The sequence below is a fragment of the Micropterus salmoides genome, unplaced genomic scaffold (genome assembly GCF_014851395.1).
Source record: "Micropterus salmoides isolate LMB-PRFRI ecotype aquatic unplaced genomic scaffold, ASM1485139v1 Ms_hic_scaffold_16, whole genome shotgun sequence".
NCBI classification, from domain to species: Eukaryota; Metazoa; Chordata; class Actinopteri; order Centrarchiformes; family Centrarchidae; genus Micropterus; species Micropterus salmoides.
In genome coordinates, this window is record NW_024040707.1 from 25,977,207 (window position 1) to 26,003,332 (window position 26,126).

The window sequence follows — 26,126 nt, forward strand, 5'->3', positions numbered from 1 at the left end:
GGAGGTGGCCTAGGACCATCTGATCTGGAGAAGGCACATGACCAGGTCCCCTGGGGGATATTGTTGGAGATTTCTGCGGGAGTAGGGGATGAGAGGGTCCCTTCTCAGTTCTATTCAATCCCTCTACATCCCAAGCGAGACCTGTATCCAGGCTCTCGGCAGGGTTGGCCTCCGCCTGTTTGTCATATTCATGGACAGGATATGAAGGCATAGTTGGGGTGGGGAGGGGACTGTGACCACTGAATCAGTTTGCATCTAAGTGTGCAGCGGCTGGGATGAGGAATAGCACCTTTAAATACTTAGTTCTCAGCAGGAAACCGATGGAGTGCTCACTTCGGGTAGGGAGTCAGTCCTTACCGCAAGTGAGAGAATTCACTTACCTCAGTGTTCATGAGTGAGGGGACAATGGAGCGGGAGATTGGTTGGAGAATCGGAGCAGCAGGGGCGGTATTGCATTCACTCTACTGCACTGTAGTGAAGAACAGAGAGCTGAGCCCGAAGGCAAAGCTCTGGATCTATCAGTAAATTTTCATTCTTACCCTCACCTGTAAGAATTAGATCAGAGGTACAAGCAGGCAAAACGCTGAAATGCTGCTGAAATGCTCCTGAGACGCTTCCACTGGACTTTGACGTCGGGTGAAAAAGTGGCGAAAACGTGGCGCAGCCGTAACGCACTGTGGCCGTAGTCAGTGGATTCCTGGAGTTAGAGATAGGGTGAGGAGTAGAGCTGCTGCTCCTTTGCGTCGAAAGGAGCCAGTTGAGGTGGTTCGGGCCTCTGGTAAGTATGCCCCCTGGGTGCCTACATAGGGAGGTGTTCCGGTCATGTCAAGCAATGGGTGTTTCTCAAAACCAAGAATGCAAAAAACGGACTTGTGTTCTTGGGGAGAACATTCTTGCTAGTCGTTCTTGGAAAATGAACTTGCAATGTCACGAGCACGTGTTCTTGCTGGGATTGCGCAATGCCCCAAGCGCAGAAGTCACCTGCATTGCTCTAAATCGCTCTAATTATTATAACAGCCAGGTTTTATCCCCCCCAAAAAACCTCAGAATTGGGTTAACTGTAGGTTTTAACTTAACAAGATATAATAATAATAATAATATATAATAATAATAATAAAGCAAAGACAGTCCCCTTTCATTCTATTTCTCATTAGTTTTTCCGAAGTTTCACAAGACCAGATTTTTCTGTACGTCACCATTTTTTTGTACATCATCCAGATGTCTCTTGATTTAAGTTAAAACCTTACAAAATTACTCAGAATGTGATGACACAATCACAGCGGTACAAACGTTAAAACTATCTTACAGCTTGTGGGTCTTTACTCTGCCATGTTGGCTGCAGTGGTCTGCGTGTCTGAGGGCTCTCTGAGCTGACTGGGCGGCTGGCTCGTTAGCTTCCCCCGTGGGCTGGTTCGCTAGCTCCCCCCGCTGACATTTGAGCACATTTATGATTTTCCATCATTTTTGGTGAAACTGCCAATATTCGACATCTACACAGTTGATTTCTCACCTCAAAACTTCTCAGAAGTGGATTTAGTATTGAAGTAACTTAAAAAATGTTATGTTGTTGGCCTCTCTCTAAGCTTCTTTCCGCCCCTCGCTTGAATGCCGAAATGAATTCTGGGATATCTGTGCCGTCAAGTTCACACAAGTTACCATATGCATCCTCGGTAAAAAGGGCTTGTCAAGAACCCTTCCGGGATTTTTAACCATTTTTGCCAAAATCCAAACTTGTGTATTGGGACAGTACTTGGGCCACAAAAGATGACGTTTCACAAGAACACAAGTACAGACAAGAACACAGATTGAGAAAGGCCCTATATCTCCACACTGGCCTGAGAACACCTCAGGATCAGAACTAGTTAATGTGGCTTGGGAAAGGGAGGTTTGGGGTCCCCTGCTGGAGCTGCTCCCCTCACGATCCGATCTAGGATGAGCAGTTGTAGGTGGATGGATGGATGGATACTGGCATTAGCATTTACTGTTGTCTGTATATACCATTATAGGCTGACAACTTGTGAGCACATGTGCCTATGCAGACACTCATGGTAGTATAAACAGAACATTGTTTGCATTTGTTATTGTTATTTTGCTTTTGGACTTTGGTGCTATTAGTCTCATTGGGTATGCAGTTAGTCGAAATGTTGTACACCCCCTATACATCCACAAGGAATACGGAATATTACAGTCACTCTCCTCACATAGACACACAAAAAGGAAGCCCATGAGGTTGACTGTGATAAACACAGCTATAAAGATGTCTTTTTATCATGCTGAAACCTAATAAATACTGCAATTGTGGCATCACCAAGAGTGCCACTTCTCTAACCTGGTCAGTGTCCTCTTTTCTCTTCTACGCTCTAACATCACTCACCCCTATCCCTCATTCCCACCTGCCCTTGCCCTTTTCTCTACCCCCAGCCTGAATATACTGGAGACAGCATCAAGTGAATTTCTTAGTGAGTTTCCCAAAGATTTTGTAGCTGGAGGACCAACTTTTTCCCCGTTTGAGATGGGTCATAAAATTATTATGAATCTATGTTTTTTTTTTTTTTTTTTTTTGCAACCCTAAAAAGAAATTATTACCCAGAAAGCAGTTTGTGTAGAGCCTCTAGCTCTTCTTCAAGCCACTGTCTCAAGGAGTGGGAGTGCATCAGTGCATGAGGGATGGTATTCTTGACACAGCTGTGTGCATGGTTGTATTGTCGATTTATGAATATTAATTGAGGTTTGACACTATTATTGCCCGAAAAGCATGCTGAAAGATGGCATCTTGCCCGAATCATCTACACGGCAATAAAAACTTAAATTGGAGTGCTGCACCGTATTCTTTATCTATGATTTATGCACTTTTCCATGACTGAAAATAGAATCTGAGGACAAAACAAACCACCTAAATGAAAACACATCCTTAAATGCCATATCAGTGTCAATCAAATTTAGTTGTTTTGCCTTGATTCAAAGATTTACATGCCTCGTTTGTACTTAAACATGCATTAAGTGCTCTTTTTAGCCACACCCTTTATATAGCTCCTTTCTAGTCTACCGATCACTCATGCTAACAACATTCACTCATTCACACACCGACGAGGATGCCATGCAAGGTTCATTCAGACGGACCCACACTTAGGGAGCAATTTTGGGTTCAGTGGCGACAGTTTGCGCTGGAGGAACTTTATGTTAGTGGACGACCCACTCTACCTCTAAGCCACAGCCACTCCTACAACACAACAAGCTGAACAACATAGACATACTATCATCTTATGAAGTTAATATGTTGAAGGACCAAAATCACTGGTGACACAATGCAATATGTAGATGTCCAGTTTCAATTAGTTTGAAGGCTTATGTGTAAGTATTTTTATTTTTTTTGTCACGACAATTGCAAAGTAAACAGTGGAAATACAGCAGTCACGTTACAAAGTAACCCACTAGGAACCTGCATGTACACAGATTTAATTGGTCACCACAGTGCCTTACTGGATGATGTCACGTTGCATTGCAGCAAAGGCTGAGCCAGGTTTAACTTTTTTCCCGGATGACCCTGCATTATTTTGCTTTAGCCATCTGCTGAAAACATTAACATTCATTTGGAATTGCATTTGTCCAAATTTAATTTTCCTTCACTCTCTTTTTTAGCTCTGTTTTGCTCTTCACCAAATCCTAAGGGAAATATCCAGCTCTTATCCACTATTTCACCAGCTTTCTGTTGTTTGCTGGTGAGCGTGAATCAAAACAGTAAGGTTGAGCACCATTGGACCAAAACAATGAAATCAAAGAAACTCTTAACACTCTGCAAAGCTCAGGGGAACTGTAGAGTCAGGTAATATTTCTTAAGCGACTATGAGTGACTCCTTTCACATAACACACTGATACATTGTTATAGTAACCCCCATTCTCTGAACCAAATGCTCAGTGGCCTAAATCCATTTGTCGAATCAGTCACTCTTTTGGCAAAACCTTAAACATGTTCAGGTCATTAAGACACTGTTTGCAAATCTCATCCACTTTTCTTGCAAAACTCTAAACACATTCTCACTCACTAAAATACATTTTGCACTGTGATGCACTTGTGTTGCAAAATGGTAAATACATGCGGCAAAAGATAAACACAACTACAACACAGCTGTCATCTTTTAAACACAACAACTCATAAATCTGTTTACTTGTTTCTAATGATGTGATCAAACCAAAATGTGGTCATGGCCCTGGCCAGCGTAGTGGCAATGTCACACTTTAACCAAGCTATAAGTAAGGGACAGTTTCTCTACTCTCATTCAACCTTGGGGCCATATAACACTGCACATCTTCTTACTTTTCTGGATGGTCGTTGGGATTTAATATAACTTGTGATTACTCCATCATCAACCGCTTATCCTGCGTACAGGGTCGCGGGGGCTGGAGCCAATCCCAGCTGACATTGGGCGAAAAAGATGGGGTACACACTGGACAGGTCGCCAGTCCATTGCAGGGCCACACATAAACAAACAACCACATCTAAGAACCTAGCCTGCATGTCTTTGGATGGTGGGAGGAAGCTGGAGCACCCGGAGAGAACCCACGCGGACAAGATGCAAACTCCACACAGAAAGGCTGGGGCAACTGGGGTTTGAACACACGAACTTCGTGCAGAGAGGCCACAGCACTAACCACTGCACCGCAATTTTTCTGTACCTACATGCCCTGGACGCTGTGTTCTCAATTTTTTGATGTAGTGTCTAAAGAATGCTCTGTAGTGTTTTACATATTGACTGGCTGTGTTTAAGTTTTGAAAGCACTATTTGATTTTGAGTACAGATCAAATGGTTTTGATTTTGCCAGAAGAGTCAGGGGTTTTGTGAATGTTGTTTAAAGACTGGGTTTTGTGTTTAAAGTTTTGAGAATATGGGTGAAGGTTTCAAGAAATGTGTCTTAGCAATTGTGAAAGACTGTAATAAAGATATGCATTTTAAAAAAATGCATTTAAAACTAAAATATCAACTAACTAGTAGGGCACTCGGACAGCCCAGACCTCTGCCAATAAGGCCAACACTAACTTTAATTGCAACAAATTCAGTTAATTTCATCGGTGTTACAGCTGCTTTATCTCACAATGTTAATGAAAGTGAAAAATAATTTGTATATCAGCCCTGTGATTTAGAGCTGCTCCAAAATTTCATGGATTCTTCCTTGGCTCATGCTACAACCTTCTGCCAGTTTCAAGTAGTTTTTCCGTGATCATGCTGACAGACAAAAACAAACAAATGGCACTTAAAACATGACCTCCTTGCCAGAGGTACAACTGTTCTCAAAAGTTGCCTTTTTGATGAAACAGGGATTTCCTCGGTTGTCAGTGATATCTATTTACAATCTTGTTCCTTAGCTGACATCCAGCCGTTAAGGAGTCGGGCCTTGATGATGCCTTTTAGGTAGACACCTTCATTTTTAACAGACATATAAAAAGTCTATCTGAGGCAGCCCAACAGGCGTGAAATGTGAAAGGAAGACATTCGAGGACAGAAAATGCAGAGGACTCAAATTACATCCCTCATCGCTCCGCTACCTACCACTCCTTAGCATAGTCACCGCTCTCCCAGACACCAAAATGCCTTTTAAACCATCATTTAATCCCACCTAATGAAATAGAATCCCTTTTTCTCTTTGCTGGGTAAGTAGGGCTTAACAGTAATTGAATGGGTAGTACTACTCTGCATAATTTTTCTTATGCCGAGAAAGGGAGGGGGTAAAAAGAAAGATGTGTGAATTTAATGTGAGCTTACTAAGAGGAAACTGGCCTTGAGTCCACAAAACGATCTTAAGAGGAGGGGCGGGGGCAGCTCAATTCCTGCCTGTACCACCCCTTTGCTGACCTTTCTGAAATGGACTTTAATGCATAAAGTGGAATAAAGCGGAATTAATCATGTGCAGGGACTAGGTCATGGACAGGGGTGTAACACAGATGGCTGAGTGGCACTATTGGTGTGTGTGTGCCTGTGTGTGTGTGCGTGTGTGTATGTGGGGGTGATCACGACCAGCCCTAAAACACAGCCACAGGCATAATTCGCATTCTTTGTCAAACAAAGGTGCAGACAAGGTGAATACGCTTCACAGATAGCTCTTCCTTTTAATCGCCCTGTTGAGTTTGAAGAGTTTCAAAGGTTACCGCTGCAGCTGGAATCAAGTGAAGACCTTTGTTTGGCTTTTCTGTCTACTGAGTAACATGCCAACCTTATGTGTGATTGTGTGGGTATGTATGAGTGATTTTTTTGTACATGACTTTCACAAGGTGCATGCTCTTATCTTCTGTGTGTGTACTTCTATTCCTCTCTGTGCATCTTCACACGCACACTGAATGATAATGTGTACAGTATAGTATGCAAACACGTGAGTGTGTTTGCTATGATGATGGAGTTCCATGTTTATTCTGGATAAACCTCACTTACATGGTGCACGGCTTTTTTGATATTGGGCGGGGGGGGGCATTCTACACTCTTTAAGTTTTACTTCTTCTCAGCTAGTTGTCAAATGTGATAGTTGAAGTTGAAATGTTGCCTTTTTTCAGTGTTGTTTGGATTAAGTTCTGGTAGTATGCAAATACAATCATTGAATTGTGTAATATGTGATAGCCAGTTACAAACTTGTTAAAAATATGCATCCGGACACCAATTTAGAAAGTATTGGGCACTGGATTTGAAAAGCATATTTCTGATGCTTTGAGTTGTTTTCATTCTCCACACACATCTGTTCAACCCTGCATAACTTTATTTTCAAGGCAGAATTTTACACATGGGAACATCACATGTTTGAGGTGATATCACTATCATGTAATGACCAGGATTACACACAGGAGATATCACACTTAAATATGTATTTTAATTGCAAAGTACTTCCACAGTATAACGCCAAAACAATTATATTAAATGCTGGCATTCAGGTGAGTGTGTGTTCCCTGCTGTATGTGTGTGAGTCGGTGTTAATGTTTCAGTATTCAGGTGAACAGCTGAAGCAGTTGGCTAAAAGCGAGGGGGGCTGAAGGTCTATCTCTTCTGTGATCCACTGAAGCCTCAGGGTTAGAGACATGAGTAGAGGGCTCACCGCTGGAGCTTTGAGACCCAGTCACTCTCTGTGGGCGAGAGAGCTGGACTCAACCCAAAGGGAGCCGAGGAGGGAGGGCTCTAACACTTGAAATACTGTGTAAGGGTTGTGTGGTCCTCTCAGCACAAAAGAGCCACTCTGGTGTGAATGTGAGCGACTGAGAACGGAAAGGCAAGTCAATGAGCATGAGGGCGAACGAGAGAAGAAGGGAGAGAGAGAGCGAACCAGAAGTCATAAAGAATAAATCACTGAGCTAAATGAACAAGGGAATGAACGAAAAATGGGAATGTGAGAGAGAACAGAATGTGTAGAGAAGAAAAGGTAAATCCAATTAAAAAAAAGAGAGAAGGAAATAAGAGACTCAGAAAAGGAGGGAGGAGGAGGAGAACCAAGGGGGAGAAACAGAGAGGCAGAGAAGTGTGTTCAGTGTTGTAAGTAATGGCAGCATGGCAACCTTACTGCGGCGCTGCTCTGCACTGTGATAGTGTGTGTGAACATGTCCATGTAGGTCTGCTTGCGTGTGTCTGTACTTATCTGTCTGTTACTTGTGTTTATGTGAATGAAGGTGTTATTATCTGCGTATTATAAATGGGTGTGCATACATGTGTGTTCATGCGGTCGTCCAGAAGAAAGGTCAGGTAGTGACAGGCATGTTCGCATATGTGGGGGGTTTGAAGCTATAAACTAGCTGTAGGGAGTAGGACAGGACACTAGATTAGTGATCCTCCTCCTTCTCTGCATCTGCCTGCGACCGCAGATCAGCGTCACCCCCACCATCAGATGTGACAGCCACAACTGTCAGAATCCATGCTAAAATAGCCACCATACGGCTATTACAAGCCCCGGTGACAGAGCTCTGCTTACAGCGGCTGACAGCGTCACATTTCAGCACTGGCCAAAGACACAGCGGGGAGAGATGAGAGAGAGCCACATAAGGGAAACGAAACAAAGGAAAAAAAAGTGGGGGAGACAGCGGTGAAGGGTGATTGGACTGTTTTTCCAACATGATTACTGAAGACACCTGCCATGACTGTCTGCAGATCATTGCAATTACTTCACAAATGACTGGAGCAGGCCTGGTATGCCTGTGTCTTGCTGTTGTATACTGTAATATACAGTAATACTGTAATCACAAGTCATGGTTTAAAGAAGATGAATATTGTCAAAAGGTAACAATTGTCTGCTTAGATGTTTAAAGTACAATCCATTACTGTGATGTTTTTGCACAGCGTTTCACTTGCAGTGCAATGTTTGTAGTACCAGTGTTTGAAGTGGGTACTTACCGGTACACAGTACCAGCACTTCTACATTTTACTCGTACTGTGACTTTTTCTTGCACACCGGCACTTCTTACAAGCTGCTGGTACATATAACGACTGTCATGTTTGTGTAAGTCAGTGTGTGCGTGTGTGAGCGAGAGAAAAAGAGAGAGTACTCCATTCCTATATTCTCGTAGCGTAGGCTAACTAAAACACCTTCAAAAGTTATTTTCACCCAAACTGTGTTTTTAACTTTTTTTCCGGCTAGGCTAGTATATCCAAATGCCAGACTAAGAGAGGGAGTGCTTAGATCAAAGAGGAATATCAGGATCATTGAGCTGGGGAACAGCGCAGCAGAGTGGAAGTCTAGATGCTACAGAACCAGGTTGGTGGCTGCTGTGCTGTGAGTCCAAAGTATGAGAGGCTGAGCTGAGCAGGTCCAGAGCAGAATACAGGATTAGATTTGCTGGGCAGGGGTCCAGTGAGAGCAGGCGGGATGAGTGCTCCGGTCCGGTAGCGGACTAAAACAACACGTTATTATACAAAATTCGCTTTTAACTTTAATTTAAGCCTACTAAATGTTCTTCTTCTACAATGGACCTAATATAATTATTTAAATGTGCTCATTATGTTGTTGTTTGTTTGTTGTGGCCTACAGTTTACTGATTAATTTTAAAATGTAGGCTGGTTGAGTGTTTTGAAATTAAGCAATTGTAAAGTTAAAAAAGGCCATAACTGTGACACTGCCATTTCATTACTCCATTTAAAGGGCTCCCACACAGCTGAGGGCTTCATTTAGTTTTCCCTTTGCATTATGTTCACTGCTGTGAGCAGAGGTCAGGTGTGCAAAAAACCCCTCAATATTTAAATCCCAAAATTGAATATGGAATGCTTACCCAACAGTCTAATATTTGGATATTTGAATATTAGAATGTTCAGGTCCAGCCCTACAGAGTAGGGAGAATATCAGGTGCAAGGCGTGTGCATAAACTTGTCAGTGTCAGTGTCACTTTTGGCGAACTGACCAATCACAGCCTGGAAAATTTGACGCGCTACAGCAAACCTCTTTGTTATGTATGAATGGTTATGATTACTGGTGAGTCAGTACTTAGCCTCAGGGACGTCACTAGGATTGACAGGGAGGGCTTGCGTACGTTGCGCTTGCAAAATCTTTGCACTCGCGTCTTTTGTTCCTGTATAAGAACAGCAGCTTCTCCGTTTTAGGTCTTTGGATTTGCCGTTTTAGTCTCTATTTCCACTAAGCACATTCAAAACGGTTCTGGTGCGAATTTGCTTGTCGAAGTTCCCCAAAGCTGAACTTTGGATGAAACCCTACAAGTAAATTATTTGATTGTGGGCCTTCCATTGAAACAGGTTGAATTTGCTGGGACAATTTGTCATTTTACATGCTGGTGTGACCAGGCCAACAGTGGCGTTGTGAATGAGCAGAGTCATAGTTTAATTAATTTAAATGCTGGGCTGTTTAACATGGGCCTTTCAAGAGAACATTGTTGGGCAAATAAAATTGTGGGGTCTCTTCTACTGAACATTAGGTACTGGCTGAAGAAACCAGTATATTTCAGAGCTGCAATCACAGGCTCTTCTTGTCAACACAAAAGAATTTCCAATGATTAAACTTAAAATGCCTCCCACAAAGATTACTGCGGAAGATTTGTGGTGATTTTTAAAACTTTTAACACATGGTGTAAAATACACATTTATGTCACAGAATTATTGCTGTAGGCCTACACACAAAGACCTATTTGTAGACCCATTTACAGGAGAAATACAACAAGCAATTGGCTCCTTCAATGATCATGCACTGGACCAGACCTGCAGTGAGGTGAATGCCAGGAAAAATACAAATCTATGCAAAGGGCATTTAAGGCACAGCAGTAATGTACTTTCCACTTTCTAATAAGGCACCCTTATAAAGGTTGTAATGGGTAATAAATAAAAAATTCCCATTGATATTATTCATTTATTTGGTAATAATGCAGTTATATGTGCTGCTCATAAATACTAATTATATATTCAAATCATCTGCAATCAGTTAAAAGCATTTTTAACAACCTGTCAACCCAAATGTTATTCCTATTTATGGGTTATAGCTGATCTATAAAGCATTACTGAACAATGTATTAATAAACTTATTAGTTGCTGTATTAGAAAGTGGTATTTAGTAGGGAACAGTGAAATACCAAAAGATGCTATAATGCTGTTATTTCATGTGTCATTTCATCTTTTGACTTATGTGCTGAAAACAATGTCCTTCCATTACAGTGCAGTAAATTTGCTCCAGCTGTTCTGAACAGGTCAAATAAAAGAAAAAAGAAAAAGAGAAAGATCAAACAGCACTAAAGTGGCTTAAATTCAGGGAAGACAACAAGATAAACAAAAACAGCTTTTTCACCCTTTCTGCAGCACCATCTCTGCAATGTCTGACCCCTGAACTTTAAAGCTTCCTCAGAGCCCTCTTCCAAATGGGAGACCTCAAAGCTTCCCTGCATGTCTAGGGAATTTTGTACAGAGCAGGTGCACTCTGTAACTTGCACAGCCTTTATTACTACCATATATCCAGATCCTTCAAGGCGCCAAATGCTGCTGATTCTAACTTTACCATCTCAAATCTTTCATAGCTTTCCTTTAAAAAGCTCAGCAGTGTCTCCTCTGCAGACCTGTGTACCAGAAACTGAGTTACGCTCACATGAAAGTCTGTAGCATTCGATTTCTTTTATCTCAGTAGGTTGACTTCCCTTTGCTTGGCGTCACTTTTGTTAGAGTAAATCACAAAATAAAATTTAATTCATTATATCTGATCTTGGTTGAAGTGATGAGATATATATTGCATTGTTTGCTGAGATTTGACAGCTGAATGAAGCCAGACAGCAACCATGTTTGCTGTGCCTTTGTTTTACCTCACACATGCAAAACAATTTGTATTTTATGCCTGTACCAAAAAAAAAAAATTGGTTAAGGTGTTATTTAAACTAAAAGACATACCCCACTCATGCCAGGATTCCATGGTTCTTGTATGACTCTCATAACTTCAATTATAGTGCATCTTGATCTAAAATTATTCTTTATTCCTTCTTTGCTGATGTTGGTTTTCAGCTCAGAAGTTCTGAAGGGGTGATCCGTCTACCACAACTGTTACTGTATATTTGCTGTAGAAAACAGCTTATGCTGTGAAATGTGGGAAATAAGCTGTAGTTCTGTGAAGTTCCTTTCCTTTTGTAAAATTCACTGATATTCCGCAGATATGCACACTTTAGTCAGCAACTTGTACTGGAACCTCAAACAGTTCACTTCAGAATTGACTTTGACTGACATCATGTGACTTCCCCTGTAAACATTTCCCCAAGGCTGGATTACTAGCCAAAGCCCCAGGTTCGCTGCGTATCAGTGGTTTTGTTCTTTTATTTGATGAATTGCACATTTCTGCCAGAATTTGCGCATTTGAACAAGCACACTACTAAAGGTGGCCTGTGGAGATTTATTGTAAACAAACAAAGATATATTTAAATTCAGCTTTTCTCACCGGAATCACGTGTATCCTTGAGGTCTACCAAAACTGTTGAGTATTTTCCTTTCCTCATAACACAACATTTAGAATGCTGATTTTGCCTTGTTTAGTGTTGTAGAGTGTTTAAGTTAATGTGCTTACAGTGTGCATTATTGCTAAATAAATGTGCATTTAATCACATAAACACAAATCAGTTGACATGCAAAAAATCAAGGCAAGGTAGTAAAATTTCACCATAGGAATCTTCATATAGATGTGTAAAAGTTCATTCTTGACAATGGAAAAGGTTGCTCACTGTAAGAAGTGAAGTAAATAGCTTTGGAGAAAGCTTGTTAGTAAACCTTGAGTTAAGATTTCTTTGTTTGTAATATTCAATTTTACTGTGTTACATTTTTGAATGTAAGATTTTTTATTTGGTTTGACAGAACTATTAAGTGAAAGAATTTTTCTTTAGACTAAAATATAAAGTGCATCAACCTATGATAGCCACAGATATGTGAATTTTCTTTTTTGTGTCAGAGCATTTGATTTATTGATTACTATCAGGATGTAAAGAGAATTTTAACAGATATGATAAAAATGCTTCTGACATAAATTGCCTACCCCAGCTTTAATGTGCTCACTGGGTGGTTCATTAAATCAGTGATTATTAAAGTAAGCTGTTCACAACCTTTTTATTCAAACCTGTGCTGAGTTACAATAATGCTAACTTCATAATGATGCCATACTTAACTTTAATGCATGGTTGTGGTCTATGTACTGTTTTATAAAAAATACAGATTTTCACAAATACTTTGTTACTCTAAAACGAGTAAATGTAATTTGTTATTTCTACCCTTGCATATAGGGCATGGAGAGGTGTATAGGAGCCCAACAGCATAGGAGCCCCTTAACAGGATAATCTGTCTCTGAATTACTCTGTACTGAACACACGCATCAGAAGATTAAGGAGTGTCCTATAAATGGTAGAGGCACTGGTAAGGGGAAACTGACTAACCACTGTGTATGGAGCAGTGGAGTAACACATTCACCTATCTTATAAACATGAAGTCCAAGCATAAGGTGAAAAATAAAATGAACCTCACCAAGAGTACCACTGGAAATTGATTGCTCCCTTTTAAAGAGCTGTACTCAGACCTGCTCAGTTAACACCCAAGTCATCGTCTCCTTCCTTTCCTGAGTACTGTATCCTCTCCCATTCAGTCCTGTGTAAGGTTATCTATAATGAATGAGATGCGTGGGAGAGACACCACACATATTAATAAAGCTTTAGCTTCTATATGTGGAGGGTAAAGAAAAGAGATTACAACCACTGACGGTTTCCTACAATCCATGAAATTACCTGAATTTGGAATCATGAATAAATAAAAGCAAAATTTTAACTAATTAAGTATGTCATGCTTTTTACCTGTTTTGTATTCATGAACGTGTTCAGCTCTTACAAAGGAATTACATGATATGATAGCACTGTAAAAGAAGATTATGGAAAACCTGTTCAATTTTTTTTTTTACCTTTTCTTCCCTCCATCCATTTATTCCTCCATTCTCTGTGTCTCCTGGGTGAATTGCTCACAAGACAGAGTGTACGGAAAAGAATACTCTGCGTGCCCCTCGGCAGATACCGAGAGTGTATGAATAGGTCAAAGGTTGTTAATGAATGTTGTTTTCCTCCACCACTGATACTGTCCTACTGCTAAGCCCTTGTGTTTAAAGTTGTCAAGTGGCAAGCCAAAACCATTACGGACTTGGGATAAATACTGAACATTCACAGTAATCCTATGTGTGACTTGTGTGTTATACAGCTTCCCCAGTACCATCTGCAATGGCTGATGTTGTCAAAGTTATTGGGCTGCATTTTGAGGACAAATAAATTTGGTTAAGTCAGTAGAACTCTGAGATGCGCCAGTACACAAACAAACAAACAAACACTTTTGTGCTGCATGCAGGAAAAGCAGGAAATGGCAGAGTGCGTGTGTATAAATACCCACATCATCAACAGTGCTGTGGAAGACGGTGTCTGAGAGTGTTTTGGAGCTTTGTGCTCATAAATCACACTGAAGAAGAGAGAGAGAGAGAGAGAGAGAAAGAGAGAGAGAGAGACCAATGGAGGATATGCTGAAACTCACTTGGCTAGCTGTTTTTTTTACTATTTCAAACCTCCCCCGTCTTCCATTTCCTCTTTCTCCAATCCAACTTCCTATTTTCTCGTTTCACCCTACCCTTTCTCACCATTTTCCCTCATCTTTTACTTTCCTTCCATTTTCACCATCCCTTTCATCACCCTGGATTATTTCCTCCCATGTCTCTCCTTGTCCTCTAAGCCTCCTCTACTCTTCTTCCCTCTACTTTCATTGTCTCTCCACCTCCTTATGCCTTTTTTTTCTCTGTCCCTCGTACAACTGATAGCAGGTACATCCAGGCGAAGCCAGCACCAATCCATCTCAACACAGACCTGCAATCTCTGATATCCGGGCCCCTTCCCCCCATCCGTGCTTTAACTTACCTGCACCAGTCGTCTTGCCCTCCCTCACTATACCATCTTCGTTCAGCTCTGCCCCCATCCTTCTTCTGCTACTCAACACTTCCCTCTTCCATTATCCATTACTCTCTTCCCCAGCACCCTCAGTTCTTGCCATTCCCTTACAGTCAAGCAGAGATAGTAGACATTCCTTGTCTGTCCAGCACACATCCATCTCCACTGCCAATCTGCTCTGGAAGCAAAAAACAGTGAGGGCCAGATTGGACAAAATATGTAAGAAGAGATGATTTTAAATCAACTAAATGACCAAATCACGTCACTTTCCCATTCATGAATCCGTTTGCATATTAACACCTGTATGCATGGGAATTTTAATTTCGGTCTGGAACATGTCACACTGATTTACATCAAACAAATCAAGAGCTGTACACATGAAGTCATACAGATTGACAGGTAACTCCTTGATTGGACAGTTTCGTGAGGTTTTCAAATTCCGATAGCCGATATATCAGCCGATATACTTTTTTCCCCTTATTTTAAGAAACGCAAAGCATAAACAAAGATTATCCCTAACATTTGCTATATTGAGAACTAGCCAAGATACCATGACATAATGCATATTAAAAATGTTGCTATTGCTATAAATAGTATTTTAAACAAAAGTACAACAAAATATATTAATGTTTTGATAAATGAGAGTCAAATGTATAAAACTACAGAAAACATTTTTAAAATATCTGATTTATTATAAATTACAGAGTACTAATACTAATGATCATTAAATTAAATAGTGTATGTATTGTGGGGGCCAGCGAAAAAGAAACTATAAACTACTATTTAAAATAATAATAATAATACCATAAATCATCACTCATAGCATTGCTATCATAATAGTGATAAACAGGGATCTCCTACATAGGCAAATAATCATATATTAAAAAAATATAAATAAAAAAAAATCCCCCTCTCACCCCTTTCGGGGTGGTATGTGTCATCCTCAAGCTTGGGTCCTCTACCAGAGGCCTGGGAGTTTGAGGGTTCTGCACAGTATCTTAGCTGTTCCTAGGACTGCACTCTTCTGGACAGAGACCTCTGATGTTTTACCTGGAATCTTCTGTGGCCACTCTCCCAGTTTGGGGGTCACAGCCCCCAGTGCTCTGATTACCACTGGCACCATTGTTGCTCTTACTTTCCACATCTTTTCTAGCTCCTCTGTCAGCCCTTGGTATTTCTAAAGCTTCTCGTGTTCCTTCTTCTTGATGTTGCTGTCGCTTGGGATTGCCACATCTATCACTGCAGCCTTCTTCTTCTTCAGGCAGATGTTCCTGTACACAATGCCAGCTACCTGGTTATGGCGTTCCATGTATGCACTTCCTGCCTGCATCTAACACTCTGCTGTTATGTGCCTTTTCCAGCCACTGGTAGGATTTCTTGATTTCAGCCACTTCTTCTATTTGTCTGTGGTACATGCCGTGCAGCGGCTTGTCCCTCCATGAAGGTTCTTCGTCTTCCTTGTCCTCACTCTTGGGTTTCTGCTACCTGAGGGATTCACTAAGCATCTTTGGGGGCCATCTTCCTGATGTACTCCTGGATCTTTGTGGTTTCATCCTGGACAGTGGTCTTGACACTCACTAGCCCTCGGCTTCCCTCACTACGCTTGATGTACAGTCTCAGGTTGCTGGATTTGGGGTGAAACCCTCCATGCATTGTGAGGAGCTTTCTTGTCTTGATTGTCAGTGGCCTCTATCTCCTCCTTTGGCCAGTTTATTATACCAGCGGGGTATCTGATGACTGGCAGGGCATATGTGTTGATGGCTCGGATCTTGTTCTTCCCATTCAGCTGACTTTTCACGACCTGCCTTACTTTCTGTAGGTATTTGGCTGTGGCGGACTTCCTTGCTGCCTCTTCATGGTTTCCGTTAGGTATTAGCTGTCCTGAACATCTGCAATGTGGCCTTCTGGTAGTTCAACCCCCTATGTTCTGATCATTTTCCCTCTTTTTGATACCATGCGACCACACATGTCCAATCCGAACGACATTCCAATGTCATTGCTGCAGATCCTGGTAGTGTGGATCAGTGAGTCGATGTCTCACAAGATGCAGTCGATTATCTGGCTGAGGGGGTTCAGGCCTATGCAGAACAGCAGCTGGAATAGTGCATCGCCTTGGTATACACGCACTTGATGGTGACTTGTGCAATTGGCTTTGAGTTGGCTTCCGCAGCCCCATTGAGTTCTTGATGAAGGCTATTAGTGTCCTGTTGATCTTGTACATTTCCAAGCATTCCAGTATCCATGTATATGGCATTGAGTCGTCGGCTTTCTTGTAGTCAATCCAGGCGGTGCACAGATTGGTCTGCCTGGTCTTGCAGTCTCGAGTGACTGCTCTATCAACCAGTAGCTGGTGCTTTGCTCCCCTGGTATCACTGCCCATTCCCTTCTGGGCCCTGTCCATGTATTGAGCTGGATGGGATTGTTCCCTTTTGGGGATCCTTCAGGACTGTCCATCCTTGGGTTAACCCTTCTGGGTGGGTCCCATCCATCAGCAGTTGGTTCATTTGTGCTGCCAGCCGTTCATGGAGTGCAGTTAGTTTCTTCAGCCAGTAGGTGTGGCTCATGTCAGGGCCTGGTGCTGTCCAGCTTTTCATACCTGCCACTCTTTCTTGGATGTCTGCCGTTGTAATGGTTACTGGATCTTGTTCTGGGAGATTGCTGCCTTTCTCCCTTATGTTCTTCTAGTACTGATCAGTCTCAGCCCTGGGTGGATATGATCTTGTGTTATTACCCTGCCACTGAGAGTACACTTTGGATGGTTCGGTGGAGAACATCCGTTTTTTTGTTCTGGCTCCTGCTTCTCTCTTGTATCTCTAAAGGCGGGTAGCTAGAGCGGTAAGTCTGTGTTTGGCAGTCTCCAGAGCCTCAGGTATTGACAGTTTGTTGTATTTCTTAGGTAGCCCTTCCCTTGCACCTTTCTGTAGCTCTGACTAACCTTTCTACGTGTTGCCTTGATCTTGACCTCTAGCCTTCTCCTCCATGGGAGTGGCTTTATGGGATCACTGTTGCTGTCGCGTACATCAGCTCATTGGTCTCGGTTATGGCTTCACTTCTTCTAGCAGACTTTCAGAGGGTACTTTGTCACTTAGCATTGGCAATGTTGGTCGTAGTACTTGGGGGTCCAGCTTGGTTATGATCTTCAATCGTAGGTCAGTCGCCCTTATGTTGAGTGATTCTGTGCCGTAAGGGCGTGTTGCTATTGGGGCTTGGGACCCAATCGCTGAGTGTGGGATGATGGTAACATCTCCCCTCTGACCTGTCATCCTCGCTCCCCCTTGCCGTAACATATTTGTTGTACCTCATCAATCTCTTGTTGTGATAACAGTTGCCGTTTGTGGATGTTAGAACACTGATCTAGGAGTTGTTTCTTTGTCAGTGTTGATGATGGGTTTCGAAGTGTCCATATATACCATAGTCTCTGCATATAACCTCTCTCACCGGGATTGCTTGTATAGTAGCATTGTATCAGATCCATATTTTTTGCTCTAGTCCATGAATGTTTTGTTTCAGTAGCCCATATGTCATCAGGTTGCCCTGGTTCCCTAGCACCTGACGCAGACCTTGTTGACCTGGGCAACGTCCAAGCCGGTATGGCTCTTGTATTTGTGGTTTCACTGATGCCTGAGGTAGGCTGGTAGCATTAAGGACCGTGTGGATACCCCCGCCCTAACCGGGAATCGAAACCACGATCCTCTGTACCAAAGTCAATGGCATTAACCACTGCTTCATGCAGTGTCTGCAGATTTGTCGGCTGCACATCCATGATGTCAATCTCTCATTCCACCACTTCCCAAAGGTGTTGGATTGAGATACTGGATTAAGATCTGGTGACTGTGGAGGCCATTGGAGTACAGTGAACTCTTTGTCATGTTTGTTCTTGACAGACAGGCCATTTGCCTTCACCATAACTGGACATTTGAAAGAAGGACAGCTAATGCTATCTATTTCAAAACTACAGTAAGAGTGTGCCAATAGGTTTTCATAATTTGCTGAAATGAATAGAAAAAAATGCAATTGTAGAAGAACACAGCAGCATTGTTTGCAAAGTGGTTAGCTGTGATGTGAAGCATACATACCCTGTAGTAAAGTAGACTTTGTGAGGGCTCCATTAGAACAGGACAAAAGACTATTAGAGAGGAGGAAATAGGAACGAGATCTTGGAGCAGGAGCATTGGAATGTAAGCTTTATTGTCCAACAGGTGGGAGTAAGAGACATTGAGAGAGGGTGAGGAAACAGATGAGAGAGAGAGGAGTTAAGGCTGTAGAAAGGCACTTTATATTATCTCACTGCTTCAGCCCCTGCAGCGTCCGCCCTGAACGCAGAGACTGCTGTATCGCTCTTACATCTCAACAAATTCTCCCAGCCAGACCCTGCAGCCTTTTCATCGTCAGCCTGCGTACTGCTCCTCATAATGTCCTCAGGCACTCCCCCACCCGCCAGCTCCCTGACCTTTGTACTTTATAATAGCCTCAGTCTGCTTGTTCTATCATCCAGCTAATATTTTGTTCATCTTCCGGGAAGTGGATGTGCACCTTAAAGAAACTTTTGTCCCAGAGGTAAAAGTGTTTCTATTAGGTCTGTCCATGACTGCACTTTCGGAATTACATATTGTCACATATTAGTATTGAGCAACCCATGCAGGTGAACACATTAAATGCATGCACATAAAGAGAGGCACATTTACTTTACACACACACACACACACACACAGCTGTAGACACCCATTTTTTCACCATCTCTGAAGTCACGGGTTTCCATCTTGTGGAGCGACTTACTAATTTCAGGACCTTGAATAAAGTGTTGGTGATAAATCAGGGCTGCCAGCACCAAAATACACAGAGATTCATCACTGGATTAGCGCTCTACTTTTTTCATCTCTCTTTCTGTCTTTGTCTCTCTCTGTCTTTCTCTGTCCCACACAAACACCACACACAAGAACATGTATGTAATTAGTCTCATGTCGCCTCTCCCACTGTCTATTTTATTAACCACATTTGAATTAAAGGACGTGCTTTGCTGAAGTGCAGTTACTGCTCAGGGACCTGAAATTCAGACCAGAACGTGAACTACTCTGCAATGCTCAACACTTACAAGTCATATCAAGAATTAATGCATACCATTTAATTATTAACTGTCTTAAGATCAATTCAAACTTTAATAATGCCTGTTGGGATATATGGAGGAGCACATATGAGGAAAACAGAACAGAGTATTGAATGGAGAATTTTAACATCCGTCAACACTAGGTTTTTCAGTTGGTGGAGACCAAAACAGAGCTAAAAGCATAGTGAATATTGGATTTACATTCACCATGTGGCCAGAAATACCACTCCAAATAAATACTAATTTTGCTCTCTGTCTGCTTGATGCGTTAATGCCTCTTTCCACTCCAACCCTCCCAAGTTGCAAGGGATTTTTAGGGGGAGATAGCAGGTATATATCATCATCTGAAAGCTGGGAAGCTAAAGATTAATTTGAAATGCAGTTCAGTACTGTTTGTGAAGTTTTTTAGACATAGATCTGTAATAAACCTTGTGTTCTGGTTAGGTGCCTATTCAAATTTTTGAGTATATAAGGGTTTAGAACATTATGATAAAACTAAATGATTGCCATAACCATTTGTTACACAGATTTGGTGCAATATTGAACAATTTTTGACAACTCGAAAATGGATAAAAAAAATTGTCAAAAATATCTAAAAAAAAAAACACATTAAGACACTGAGACCTTGAGGAACACCATAGAAAAATGCAATCTGTGATTTGGTATCAAAAAACTTTTTGATGTTTGGAGCTTTCTGTAAGAATTGCATTTTTCAGCAATGGATTACGAGCCCTTACATTCTGGAGAGTATATTATTGTCAGTTTACCTAGGGAAGCCATATGTCGTCTGAATGGCCTAGGTCTTTAGTTTGTGGTTGTAGCATTTCATGAGGTGGTGATTATCCTGGAGGTCACAATAGGTCATTTGATAGATTGAGATGTAATGTGCACTGCGACAACTAATCACAGCTTATAAACAACTGTAAGTTAACACATCCCCCAGACTCTCAAACCAGTGTAACAGTAACTAAATAAAACTGTACATGTTCAACAATAAACCTGTAACCTCTTTACAGTGTTGGGGAAGTTACTTTCAAAAATAGTTTTTGCTCGTTACTCGTTACTTTTTTAAAAAGTAATCCGTTACTTTTTTAAAAAGTAATCTGTTAGTTTACTTAGTTACCCCCTTTGGAAAGTAACTTTTTACGTTACTCGTTACTTTTACGTTACTTTTACGTTGCTTGACTTTGGACAGAACCCAATATCTGTTCCTAAATGTGTAGGCCTACATAAAGTAAAACTATGGAGGACATAACAGGTATTTCTTTTGCGCTTTTTATTATAAATATAGTATCCATAGGCTCCTTAGGAACAACATGGTAACCTCAAAATGGGTCATATGTCTCAAAATAAAACATGAATACCTCATCTTAATCCAACAGAAAAAAGAATAACTTAAAAATGGTTTGATGTCGATGGCTTGTGTAAATAAAATAAAATGGCATAATACAGCTAAGAGGCAAAGACATTTTAGTCAAAATAAAATAAAGCACAACTTAAAACATGACTAGCCTCAGAATTAAAAAGGTTATGTTAACTGAATATGCTGACCCTTCTTCACAGTATGATGGCAGATAGAAAAGAGGATATTAGGCATAGGCTTGAGTTGTCTATAGCATGGGTGGCAGCTATTCCACATCAGCACAGAATGGGTGCTTATACCTCATCAGGAGAAGTCTTTCAAAACGTTTATCTGAAAGTCTGTTTCTTCTGGGGGTAAGCACAAGACCTCCCAGGCCGAACAGCCTTTCCACTGGTGCACTGGATGGTGTGGCAGTGTTGTATTTCATGAACACAGCTTTCACTCAGGGGAAACGGTTGACAACTTCCAACTCTGAGCCTGATCTCATGTACTCATGTACCTTTGAGTCTGCACTAAAGGGCATTGCGTCTTCCTCCTCCTCATCAAAAGAAAAAAAGTCCTTCTCATTGGCGCTGCTGTGTGCGGCAACTTCTCTGTTTTTATTCTCAGCCGGCTCTGCATCATGGCGTAGAGTGCGACACTCTGCGATGAGCAGCGCACGCGCCGCTTCTCTCCGCTCTGCTCCCCCTATCCACAGAACTTTAAATTTCTGCAACGTCAAGGCAGCCAATAAAGCTTCCCTGCTCTCCAACACTGGTGCGAATCGCATCTTGATAGCCTAGGACAAAATGATACGTTTTGATTAACTTTATTTATTATTTATTAAATTCAGGCAATTGGTTGATAAAACATTGATTAAAATTAAGATACAATTAATACAAAATGAAAGTCACTTTAAAGAAAGGCTTTCTACAAAACAAACTAAATGAAGTGGTCAAAATCATGTCTGCCCACTCCATTCGTCTCCTGATATATTGCGCAAAATTATGATCTTACTCATGCTTTTCACTTTTCATATAATCAACAACAACATAGATTAATATTTTTTTATTATTTTAATTAAACATAAATATGAAACTAATTAGTTTTCTTTAGTGACTAGGATACAATAAGTAGGCCTGTTACTAAATTTCAGATACCTGTATACTTACCTGTATAATTACATCTGGTAGGTCTGCTGTCATCCTTGACAATCCATTTTGGAGTGCGAGCATCCTTGACGTCAGGGTCTCCAGTGTTGGTAGAAGAGTACCATAGTAGCAGTTATCTTCACCTTGCAAGATATTCAGTGCTACTGTCAGTGGTTTCAAAACACTGCAGTATTCCTTTAGGAATAGATGTTCGCGCTCCGTCGGGCCTTTGATGTCCAGTCTGGTACAAAGTGTATTCAAATCTTGGGCCGGGATGTCACTAATACGGGACAAGGCATCGTGGAAGGAATTCCACCTTGTTGATGTAGGCACGATCATTTTTTCCCCACAGATTTCATCGACAATCTCAGAGGCCACGGTAGAACGGCTTGCTTTTGTCCAAAGAGCACCACACTTCGCCGTTGCACTCCTGTACACAGATTTTGTGTCAGTTTTGTTGGATGACAGCCATTTGTCGATGTCACTGCACGATCAAATTGAGCGTATGCGAAGCACACCTAAAATGTGGGGGAAGAGAAAACTGTCCTTCTGTGGTCCCAAGCAACTCTTCCACATCTGTGAAAACTACACCTTGCTCTTCATCCTCCTCCTCGTCAGGCTCAGGGGGTGCATTCATCTTAAAAGCTTTAACAAAATTCGATCCGTTATCTGTAACGGTGGCGGTTATCCTATGTAAAAGGCCAAACGCTGAGTGAATCTGTTCCATTTCAAAGCCTATAACAGTATGCCTGCCCTTTATTCTTTTGCATGCGATGGCAGCTTTCTCACGATTCAAGTTGCGTGGATTGATCCAGTGCACAGTGATTCCCAGAAAGCTTCGGTTAAGGCTACTCCATATATCCGCAGTGGTTGACACATACTGCAAACTCTCAAACGTTTTCTTTAATTCAGTCTCCATTTTTAGATAACATTCTTCCAGATAGCCCGTGAAAGTTCTACGATCTGACCATGGGCGCCTGTCTCCTGTTATAGGTATTTTGCTAAGTATCTTTCTGAAAGTGGGAGATTGTTTAGTTACCTCCTGGTGGTGAAAATTAAGTTTTAGCTGCTTATTTGGGGTTGGACTCGACATATCATTTCCCCGGGGATCTTGAGCGACAAGCTTCATGTTAGCATGTTTTCCTTTCAAATGCTTGGTAAGGTTGGCAGTTGAGTTAACGGCAGTGGACAAAATTTTCTCGCCAGGACACAGTGTACACCTTACACTCACATTCCTCCCCTTAGTTTCAACGAGTTTGAAGTAATGGGAATACCTCCATCCCTCAAAAGTTAGCGTTGGCTGCTTCTCGCTTGCCATGATTGCTCTGCTTCCAGCCTCTGTCCGTAACCTACCGTGTGGAGCTTGTGACTATTGCGCAAGCGCGCAGCTGAGAAGGCAGTGTCGTGGTCAAATCTATCCATGGGAAAAGTAACATTGCGCCGAGTTGAAAAAGGAACTACGTTTCGTTACCAAATTTTCCGTATTAGAGCGTTACACTACTTTTTACCCGAAAAAGTAGTTACGTTACTGGACACACAACACTGCCTCTTTGCAGCAAATATTAATAACTAACGTGATGGCAGCCACAAGTTTCAACTAACAACGCTCATTCATCTTTTCATACCATCTAGCGAACGACAGTCAGACTTAACCTTCCATAGGTCATAGCTGAAGCAAGAAGCAAGCTAACGTTAGACACGTTTTAAAAATGTGGGATATCATAGACATAACAACAGAATTAAGCAATATTTAATATTTTAATCTTAAGAACCCACATACCAGACGATTCAGTCAAGACGCAAGAAAATGAACCGAGGAACTCCCGGCTGAAAAGAGGTAATCAGCATGGTTCATACATTTTATAGAACATGTGGGTGACGCTTCCCAGTCAGCTTGATGTTGTGGGCAATTGTACGATTTGAAATTGGGGTGCCTCCAATCCAGTCGGCGACCTCAAGATTATGTCTGTAAACCCCTTAGACTACAGGATCATTTGGGCCGATAATCGGTTCCGACGAGCCTCAACCCGGGAACAACCCCGTGGAGGGGCAAATCTGATCAGCGTAAATTGGGCTGGTCTTTAATACCTTACATGCATGTGTGTATTGGTAGATCTAAGATCTGTGGAAAAGGCTTTGAGGGCCAAATATGTTTTGTTGTTATTGTTTATGGTGAGCCAGCAAAAGATTTATAATAACACAGCAAAATGTTCCATTTAAAGGATAATTGCTAGTCTGGTTGTTATATGGGAAAATGCTATTGTTAGTCTTTTGTTAGAAATGATTCGTAATATGTTTTTTTTACTTGAACAGCTGTATCAAAGTTCAATATGATAGCACATATATTGAGTTTATAGACGAGAGATGAATATAATATAATAATACATAGTAATTGTAATTTGTATTTTTGTACACCTATGATAGTGGACTCTAGGAAACTCTGATCAGCCACAGATCATGACACCACTTGAGAGACAAACAATCTTATTTAATCTTGTAATAATAATAATCAGACACTAGATGTTAAAACAGGACCTGTTGCTGTGTGGCTGTCATTGTGTTGAAAGTCTTTGAATTGCTTTTTGCGTTCAGCAGTTGAGAATGTGTTTGCCCTGAGCCCTCTGGCTGTGTACTGAGGAGTACCACTGCAGACAAACTATAAGTACATCAAGCTATACAGAGGAGTAAGTGAACACAATCAATCATCATGACAGCAAAAACTAGGAAATTAAAGCCCAGGTTGAAAATAATTAAATTACCCTTTAAATTACAGTATCTGTTCTTTCAAAAGGGTTCTCAGCTAATTTTGTCAAGTCAGCATTTACAACAACCACTTAAAAATGCTTTGATCCGATGAGCTATGTCAAATTGAGATAAATTTAAGAGATATACACATTCCTAACACACACCAATGCCATACATACAGCTAAAACCAGAAAAACGATGCAGTCAAAAGCCAAACAGTAAGTGTGTTTTTTTAAAATATGCTATAAATGCTATTAATGGCTTGACTAATTATGCACAGTATCCATTATATCCCGAAACTAAAGAATTGATTAGTTGACTAGTAGTCTTTAGTTCAAGACATTAGTAAGACATGTCATCTAACACAGCGTGCTGCAAGTTTTGTTGTGCAAAACACGGAAATAATTTGCTTCCAACTTAACAAGAAAAATACCCGCAGACCTATCAACACGATGGATGATCTATAACATTACAAATGAACCCGCTACAAACTTGCTCCTCTCCCTCTTGACCCCTCTGGCTGGAGCCAGTAACCTCGTACTGTATTCCCTGTTGTCACCCTGCTCACCCAGCTCCGGTTCTCGTGCTCATTCCGGAACCCTCTTGGCCACATTCCCCACTAGTTTCCTGCGCCGTTAAAACCTCCTCCTCCCAGATGTCCAAAGCTTTTGTGCTAGCAGTGTAAACAAACACCAAGACTTCCTCAGTACTCAGAGCTACAAGTCTAGGTAGAGTCAGCTAATAGGGCTGAGCTAACAAGCTAACAAGCTAATGGCAGTTAAACCGGAAGTTAGCCAGCTCGGTCGACAGAAGTCAACACATTGGACACAAAAAATCTAATTGGTGGTGTAATTGCAGAACAACGCCAGCACCAACACACAAGTATAAATGAATAGCTACATGCGTAGCTTATGCCTTATGCTCATAGAGTCAACACTGGAATACAAATCAGGCTTTACAAGAGAAAAAGTCCATGTTCACCGACTAATGACTAAAACACTTCTCATCTACTAACGGTTTAGCCGACTATTAATGGGGCATTCCTAATTATTTCATTTTGAGGTCTTTGTGAAACCAAAGAAGATAATACATATAAAATGCAGCATGACCTGCTATCCATCTTCAGAATTAGAGTTTCCTCCTTGGTCCATAAGACGATGCAGGATGAAATAACAAAAATTCTTCAATCAACGAGTTATTTGAGTATTTTGCACCAGTTGAAGACCTGATAAAAATACCTTGGTGAGGCAAAATAGTGTAGAGAGATGAAGCTGACAAAGAAGGATATGATAAAGTTACGGTTTACTGTTGTTAGTTAATCTAATAGTGTACAAGGTTTCCAAATGGTTGTTGTTAAATTACAACATTTTAATAAAATAAACTGAGGTGTGA

The 26,126-nt window shown here is 41.3% G+C and overlaps 1 protein-coding gene across 1 annotated transcript; it reads right to left on the reverse strand.

The window, feature by feature from the left end:
• Positions 1–20,755: 20,755 nt before the first annotated feature.
• Positions 20,756–22,363, reverse strand: LOC119906202. The gene is made up of 2 exons (XM_038723757.1): positions 22,011–22,363; positions 20,756–21,637 (listed from the first exon to the last, which is right to left on the reverse strand). The coding sequence occupies exons 1-2, from the start codon at positions 22,326–22,328 to the stop codon at positions 21,302–21,304; spliced, it is 654 nt and encodes a 217-aa protein (XP_038579685.1). The 5' UTR covers positions 22,329–22,363; the 3' UTR covers positions 20,756–21,301.
• Positions 22,364–26,126: the final 3,763 nt, after the last annotated feature.